Source organism: Drosophila persimilis, unplaced genomic scaffold, assembly GCF_003286085.1.
Source record: "Drosophila persimilis strain 14011-0111.01,24,50 unplaced genomic scaffold, DperRS2 tig00000191-arrow-pilon, whole genome shotgun sequence".
Lineage (NCBI taxonomy): Eukaryota > Metazoa > Arthropoda > Insecta > Diptera > Drosophilidae > Drosophila > Drosophila persimilis.
The window spans coordinates 5,630,846-5,639,496 of NW_020825298.1; the positions used below are offsets into that span (position 1 = coordinate 5,630,846).

At 43.3% G+C, this 8,651-nt stretch overlaps 2 protein-coding genes across 2 annotated transcripts in view; both read right to left on the reverse strand.

Moving 5' to 3' along the window:
• The window catches only part of LOC6589416 (TBC1 domain family member 24), a 54,654-nt gene extending 51,189 nt beyond the window's left edge, over window positions 1-3,465 (reverse strand). The window contains exons 1-2 of the mRNA XM_026988253.1: window positions 3,416-3,465; window positions 1,727-1,972 (exon numbers count right to left, since the gene is read on the reverse strand). The gene's annotated coding sequence lies outside the window, so the exon portion shown is untranslated. The remainder of the gene's footprint in view (window positions 1-1,726; window positions 1,973-3,415) is intronic.
• Window positions 3,466-4,388: 923 nt separating this feature from the next.
• Window positions 4,389-8,602, reverse strand: LOC6589414 (microsomal triglyceride transfer protein large subunit). The gene is made up of 6 exons (XM_002015181.2): window positions 8,412-8,602; window positions 6,600-7,396; window positions 5,603-6,533; window positions 5,006-5,546; window positions 4,766-4,933; window positions 4,389-4,694 (listed from the first exon to the last, which is right to left on the reverse strand). The coding sequence occupies exons 1-6, from the start codon at window positions 8,491-8,493 to the stop codon at window positions 4,544-4,546; spliced, it is 2,670 nt and encodes an 889-aa protein (XP_002015217.1). The 5' UTR covers window positions 8,494-8,602; the 3' UTR covers window positions 4,389-4,543.
• Between the last annotated feature and the right edge of the window lie 49 nt (window positions 8,603-8,651).

The window sequence follows — 8,651 nt, forward strand, 5'->3', positions numbered from 1 at the left end:
ATGCCCCTACTCGTAGATGGATTGAATGTGTTACTGAGGGATTGAGTGCCTGCCTGGCCTGGCCTGGCGACACGTTGACTCGATTGAAATCGATTGATTCCGATTCTCGGTACTTTTCTGGTCTTTTTATTTCTTTTTTGCTTTTATTTCTGCCGGATCTGTCTGTAATTGCAAAAGTTTGTTTGTCGCTGCACGACTGAGTGTTTTTTTATTTTCATTTTGAAAGCATAACCGATTTGAAAAGTCGTTTTGCATAACTTCTCGACTGGCGGCGATTGACTCACGTGAGCGAGCGATTTGCTGGGTCCCTGGTGACAGATAGACAGCCAGACAGCCAGACAGATACAATTTGTCCATTGCCAATCGTCAAATGTATTAATGATAAAAACGAATATTCGTACGAGTGTTCATGCTCGATATCCGTTTATTTAATTGGGTCGCTGGCTGGGAAATCACAGATAAGATAAAACCAAAGCAGAAATTGAATTTTCTTATTGCCAAATGCTTGTGTTTTGCCAAGAATTTCCCAAGAATTCTAATGTCTGTAAGGCCTTAATAAATATTGTCAATTCATAGTGATCGGATACAAATGATTGTTTTAACTGTGACTCATTTAAAGAATTATAACGAACACGAGGGTACATTTACCAACGTCATATCTGATTGAAGTCAATCCCACAAAAACCCCAAGTTATATCTAAAAAAAAATGAGTCACAGGAGCCCGCTAAAACATCAATAATAGATAAATCTTAACAAGCATTCGCGGATACCACAGAAACATAAAACCATCTTTATCTTATTTCGATTTCTTTGAAGATTATAAAATACAACATCAAATATCTGTAAAAATACTAAAGTTGTCAACAAATAACTCACGATATCGAAGCAAAAAGACATTGCACCAATTTAGAATTCCCCCAAAAAGCAAATCCAATAAATAACGAAACATCTCATCTTCACTTTAATCAAGGGTTAACCCCACTCTACCCATCGAAACCCTTCTTTCCACTGCCATTATCTACCCAGAAGACATCGTTTTAGGGCCGTCATAAATTGTGCAAGGTTGGGGAGCCAAACATACTAAAAGTATTCTATCTAATCAGTTACGTTATGTATGACAAAAGCGGAAAAACCTAAAAAGAAAACCAAAGAGAAACTAAAAAGGTTCAACATGAATTTGGTTTAAAACAAAATTATGTTTAGAACTGTGATTCATTTAAATTATTCATCCTTTTAAATGTTTCAACCTTTAACCCAATGATTGGCACAAAAATTATTATCAAAGAAATGGTTGGGTTAACATCGATGAACAAGTGAATCATGGAAGAAGCGAGAAGCACAGCACTCGAAGATAAGAAAAGAACCCAAAAACGACACTGAAACAGGAAAGAGAGTGGATACCGAGGCTATTGATACCCTTGTAACTCTTTAACACTTGGGGATAGAAACCGAAAGACATATAATGTTGCCTGGCCCTGAATATTTATTTCAAAAATCCTTCCAAACACAACAGCTTGTCAAAGTCTTCATACTGACTCCCTCCATAGGGTATACCAAAAATGCAACGAAATATCAATTTCAGGCACAAGGAAAAAGGAAAGGGAAAGGGATAGAGCCATAGAGAGGAGGAAATGGAAAGAGATAGAACCATACAGAGTGGGAGATGGCCAGATAGGGAGATAGAGTGAGGCTGAAAAGAAGAGACTTTTGTGTTGCTTCCCTTACCTGTCAATTTTCGTTGTTTTTTTTCGGTTTTTTGTTGTTCTCCTTGTTTTCGCCTGAGGGCCACCTTGTCCCTTCGTTCGTTGATTATTTTTATCTTTTTTTATTCTCTCTCTCTCTCTTGTGTTCTGCTGCGTTTTGTTCTCCTTCCTTTTATTTTCACACACACACGCGGGTTTTTTGTTTTGCTTGCCTCGTTCGTTCGTTTCGTTCTTCGTGCTGTCACGTTTTCACTTTCACAGTTAAATTCTAAAGGAAAAGGGAAAAGCAAAAGAATTTATGCTCAAGTGCAGCCGGGGGCGGGGTACCAAGCACCTTGCACGGGGCTGTGGCGGGGTCGGTTTTTGCACTGGCTCTTGACTGCTCTTTGGCCTTTTGCACAAGTGTGGGTGGCACGAGAGAGTGTGACGTTAGTTGGCAGAGTGTTCGTACGGTTCGTACCAGTGCTGAGTGCTGCGACGACGGACCACCTTACACTGCCGAGCGTTGAAATTCGAATGAGCGCCAGCGATGGATGACGTTGAGTCCAGAGCGCGTGATACCGTTACCAGAGCGGGGGACAGCTAGAGAGAGCGCGAGCGCCAAGCAAGAGCGTGCGCAAGTTTCTGTGAGTGGGAGCCAGGGAGCCAAATATGCGCAAAACGGTTCACAAAAGCAATTCATGGAAATTCAAATTTGGAAAATTAATTTACATTCCTGTAATGGGGTACAACAAACCGACACAATTAGTACGGTTAATCAATCAATTTTTGCCAAATAATTTATGTCACAATATAAATGACACTTTAACAAGACAGTGCATGGCTTCAGAATTCATGTAATTGAAACTTTCAGTTTGAAATATATATATTTTTTTATCGTTCATCACCAACACAGGTAAATCGGTCACGTAATTTGATTACGGAACCAGTTTCGGTTCAGTGAGAGCGGGAGAGCAAACTGATCAGCAATCAATCGCTCTTCTCTTCGCACTATTTCAGGCCCTACTCTTCATATCCACATACGCATGTACATATGTATGTGTTCGGGTGCGATATTGATAAAATACAAATGCTAATTTTGCCGGCTAATTTATGTTAAAAAGCGATATTTTAAACATCTTTCGAATTGTTACGAGAAAACGCTTCTTATTGTAGATCGCTGTACAAGAGCAGCTGCATTTTAGATCTCTATATTTTTGCACATAAATTGCAGAGCACTTCCTCCACACGTGGTTTTTCTCCTTCTTTAAGGCAACAACAAATTGGAGGATTTTTGTTCTCTCATCTTCGCTCATTTGCTCTCTTTCCCACACTCTTCTCTCCCAATTGTGAACATTTTCTTACGTTTGTGTGTGTTCGTGTGAGTGCCGAAAAAGGAAAGAAAAATTATCACGAAAAAGATTCAATTGTTATATGGTTTAACACTTAATTTGGGCTTTTAGTTAGCGCATTTTTTATAGTTCTTCACACAAACAATTTAAACCTTAAGCACTTGTCGAATATGTGTTTATATTCGTGTTCACAGCGCGACAAATCTGGTACGTTTATCTACATATGCATTGGTATTTCTGTGGCTGTGTCAGGGCGCCCACAAGTGTGTGTGTGTGTGTGGAGACGGGCCTCCGAGAGCAACAGCATTAGAAGGCGACATTTGTTGGCCTAATTTCATGCGGATATTCCCGGAAACTGCATTTAATCTGCCAGCGTTTACCTCTGCTCACGTTTCAAACCCCTTTAACTTTTATTGAAGATATCGCTATTATTATTTATAAAATTTCTTCTTTTTGTTTTTTGTGCACTTTTTGCCGCGTTCGTACCGATGAAAAAACTTACTTAACCCACTTAACCCCCCTCAATTTAAACAGGTGAACAACATGATTTAAGCAGCGGAACCTACTTCTGTTTTTAAATTCTTCATGTAAATCCATTCTTCCTTCTTACTAAGAAACAAAATCACCACGATATCTTTCACCTGAACTGCGCGAAAACACTTCAAAATTCTAAATTTTTGTGAAGCGTATTTGAATACCCACTGGACTACAATGGGTTAATCGCTTATATCCCATGATCAGAAATCATATTTCTTGATTTTGATATTCGATTTGATATTACTAACTAGCTAGGATCCTCAGTCCAGAACACATAATTTTACCCGATTGATGAGTCAATTTCCTACACGATTGGCTAATATTAAGTACTTTCTGTTATTTGGTTATGTGAAAAATAAGGTTTGAGCAAAAAGAGTCACCGCATAAAACGTAAGTGTGACGGAATGAAACGTGTGGGAAATGCTACGTATTAATGCTGAGTATGGACATTTGTATACCCTTTTTCTTCTTAATTCTGTTATCCAAGTTGCTTTTAAAAGTAATTAATAATGTTTTTTTTCACAGATTGGCATATTTTTGACCTATTCATGAATCTCGATCCCGATATGGTATTCTCGCGACTGCAAGAAGACTACATATGTACATATGTATGTATGTATACGCAAAATTTTTTTTCAGATAGCTTTTAAAAAATTTAGCCAGAGATGACCACAAATTCTACACCCTTATTCCTACAAGGGTATTTCATATTTCGATAGTGAAGGTGCAAACAAATATCGTTATATTTGTGCAATAAACTGTGTAATAATTAATTCAAATTAATTTAGTGTACTTTTTTAAATTAAAAAAAACCGCTTTGGCATTGAAAATTATATTGTCTTTGTTCTTACAAGTTTACAACTATATCGAGTCTTAATCTCTGCGCTTTTTACATAGCATTTCAGTTAAATTGATAAAAGTTATGGAAGCAATCTCTCAAATCTCATTTTGTTTCTTGGTTTGTAATTCTACTAATCGCTCAATATCAGGTTGCACATCTCATTGTTCTTCTGATTGAGGGCAAAAGTGCAGCCGGGCGTCCGATGGTTGATTGTGGAGTGGACATGTTTCGCATAAGACCGCCCCACTTCTTGCAGAAATACCGAACGAGTGCTGGTTTGCCTGGTAAACAAAGGGATGGGATTATATTTAAAATAAAGGAAATTTCGAGTATATTTCCGTGTAAAACTCACTTGAGTAGCTGTTCGGGTCGTTGCAGTTGCATGCACAGCTTGATGCCGCTGTAAAAGTCCAAATCCGCCTGCAGACTCAGTTTCGGTTCGTGCCTCAAAGTGAAATCCTGCACAAGTTTCGCATAGGTGAAGCCCACAGCCACATGTCCCACGACAGCGCTGCCCGTGCTAAAAAGAAAAGAGAATCACAAAATATTATGATAATCCTCAAAATTCCTTTTTAGATGTTCCTGCACTCACTTTTGCTGTATCTCCGTCTGGGCATTGCGATTCCACAAGCTGAATCCCACTTTTCCGTTGAGATCCACACTGCGGGCGCCGAGTACCCTCCAATGGAGGCTGGCACCCGATGCCAGGACTATGTAGTGCTCATGATCCTGGGCCAAAGTGGTGGCCTGATACGCAGGCGTCGAGTCCGAAGCCGTTCCGCCCCACACATGACCCATCAGCTCTGTTTGGCCGCTGAAAAAGATCAGTGGACGCAATTGAGAGCCCTGCACACTGATCTCCATGCCAGCGGTGACGCTCTCCCCGCTGTCCAGCTCATCATCGGCGGGAATGGGATCGCTCTCATCGCTAGCGTCGCCATCGCCCACCACCGCACCCAGGCCGGCTGTGTAGATGCCCAGCTTAAAGCTGCTGGCCTGGGCATGGCCCGCCTGCAGTAGAAACTCCACTGAACCCCGCTTTAGGATGCCCTGCTGCACCTCCTGGGTGCTAAGCAGCGATTCGTTGAAGGCGGGCGACTGGGAGAGCTGTCGCCTGAGGACAGTGGTGAGGCCTGAAATAGGAACTTCCTTTAGCTTTTGGTCCTTGGATTTACTTTCGTTTCCTTACCCTTTTGTCCCATTACGTGGTAGTTGTTAACCTTAGACCGCTTGGCCAGCTCCTGCCTGAGGAGTCCCCTAAAACGTGGACACATCTCGGCCAGCATGCCCAGCTTCTGCAGCACATACGTTTTAATCTCAAACTGTCTGTCTGTTGAGGATAAATAGTCGAGGATGTGGCCCAGCTGCTCGGCCGAGGGTCGCAGGGCCAGCAGCACATCCAAAGCCAAGGTGCGAGCAGAGCTATCGAAGCGTCGTCGTCGCTGGTAGAAGATGCTCTCGAACTGCTGGCGATGCGAGACATTGAAACTTCTCGCAGGGAACGATTTCAGGGCCTGTAAAGCGGCCACCGCGAGATTGGGCTCCTGCCGTGTCTGAGCCTGCTCTAGCAGTGCCTCAATAGTGGCCACATCCTGGAGATTCTGCAGGGCGCGTATGTACAAAATGGGCTGCTTGGAGCCAAGTCCCTCCAGGAGGAAAGCGCGCACTTGCTGCAGCAGCAGATCGTTGCCATCGAAGCCACTCTGTCGCGTCAACGTGGCCAGCGTTTGGATGATACTTTCCCTCAGCGCTGACTGCTTGTTGGTGGCATCCACCTTCAGGAGGCCATACAAATGCTCGATGATTCGTCTTTCTGGATGCGTGGCCACGGCCAGCGATTGTAGATACTTCTCCAGCAGCTCCAATTGCTCTGTATTGGTCGCTGCATCGCTGTAGAATTGACTAAAGGTGGCATTGTGGGCCTCGAAGGTCTGCACTGCTCCGAGCAGATCCACCAATTGGGGCAAGATTTTCGTGTGCTTCTGGAGCAGCTGTTCGAACTGCGGCTGCTTGGTGAGGCGTACCAGCGGCAGTAACTGGACGTACAGCAGGGCCAGCGAGGATTTGCCCACGTCATCGGCTTGCAGCTGATCTTCCGATTGTGCCAGCAGTTTTTCAAGCTGAAAATGAACAAAAAATAGACATTACCAAATACTTCTTTAAAAAGGTCTAGCCCTTCTGCTCACATTTTGCTGCTTTAGCTCACTAATGCTACTGTCCACATCCGCCTCCAGCTGAAACACGCGATACCACTCCAATAGACTCTCAATGGCCGCCTCCAGGCTGGGTACATCAAGCTGTGGCACCTCTTCTGCTCCCTGGTACGCATGCTGTAGGAGCAGGCTGCTTTGCACAGTGCTTCCAGCATCTGGCTTGGCGACCAGGGTCAGGCGGTGCGTCTCCACAGACTCGGCCCGCAGCAGGGCTCCATCTGCGGACAGCTCGTAGCTGACTTGCTCTTGGGACAGCTGAGATACGCCGAGAGCCTCTTCCGGATGGTAGTTTACGCGCAGATCCCAGAGCGCGCAATCCATCTTCCTTTTTTCCAAGCTCGTCGACGATTTAACATTGTACGCGACACGACAGTGGCCAGACACATCGAGCTCCTCGCTGCCCTCGAAGCGTAGCTGCAGCAGGGAGGCGATGCCCCGCTCCAGATTCAACAGGGACTGATCCCGACCAGTGTGGGCAATCACTTGATGCGGCTGTCCCTGGACCAGGCTGATGTAGAAGGGTCTGTCGGGTATCTGGCTAATCGGACGCTCCACCTGATGGTCCAGGCCGGGCGCACTCACGCGACTCCCGCTGAAGGACACCTCCAGCAGCTGATCCTCGCCCTGGCTCCATACCGAATTGATCTTCAGTTCGGTCTCGAAGGTGTATCTCGTCTCCTCGGTGCCACTTAAGCCCTGTAGACTCACAGTATTCTGCAGCTTGAAGATTTGCTGGCTGTTTGGAGGCACCAGTGCCGCTTGTACCACACCTGCAGGCGACAGTGAGGTGGAGCGGGAATGGGAGCATAGGAAAAGAAAGAAACAGAATGGAACACGTCATTAGTGATAGAATTTGTATAACTTTCACCCAAGCAAAAGAGGAATAAGCTGATCAGAAATTTCAATTCCTATTCAACATGTGGCCTACGGCTGAGGTTATCATCAACAAGTGGGCCTCTCCGCCGCACAGTGGGTGGCTCTACCGATTTTGTGGAATAAATCAACTCGGAAGAATTCCAGAAAGAGATAAGCAAGGAATGGGATGAGCAGATAGGGAGCAAAGGTCGTACAAATAATAAGAAGCGATGGAAAGATGGTAAATAGTTTTTGAATCACTTTCTCCTAATCATAAAAATGCATTCCTACATTTTTAAGATAAGATTAAGATACGCTGCCAAGCTCGTTCCTTGTGGTTTTTTTTTTTTTTGTATTTGTTAAGCAAACAAATTGGACAGGATTAACACAAGATAGAATAAATATTTCAAAGGAAGATAAACTACATTTTTAAGAAACTGAATATCGAAGATGAAGAACAGAAAAGTGGCAAGTGTGCTCTTCAAGGCAGATAAAAAGTGCGTTTCAGAATATTTAAACTTTTGAATAATACTCTACTCTATGGATTTTTTAAAACGAATAATTTTTCGAATGCAATTAAATCTCAAAAATTCCTGTCCTAATTTGTTCTGATCTTAACAGTTTCATCGTTTCCTTACTTGCCTTTTCCATATTGGCCCACTGTGCAGAAACAGCTGCTCCAATTGAGAAGTGTGTCAGATAAACGGTCTTGGTCTTGGCTTTGAATGTGTGAGTGGATAAATCTCTGAGGGAGAGCAATGTCAAAGTCTCTCTCTCTGTCCCCCAAAATGAGTGGGTGAGAGAGTTCTTTGAGTAAAAACCGATACAAACAAACAAAGTTCATTCAACTTAAAGTTGAAGTACTTTCTACGTGCTTTGCATATGCCAAAAACCCATTTAGTAACTAAATATTTGCTTTAAGAACCTTACCCAAACAGCAGACAGCGAAGACACCGATGAGGAGCAGAGATCGCAGCTCTGGATTGTTCGTTTTGCTTTTAAATTTCTGCATACTTGTTGCTTTTTGTATTGCTTCACTTGGCACTTGATTATTTCTAGGTGTTAAATCATTGATAAGACTAGTGTTAAGCCAACTTGGTGACTTTAAATCGGCGACCGCCCTTTACAGAAAACGAGAGAGAAATGTGTTCGCGACCGGGTGTACTGGTA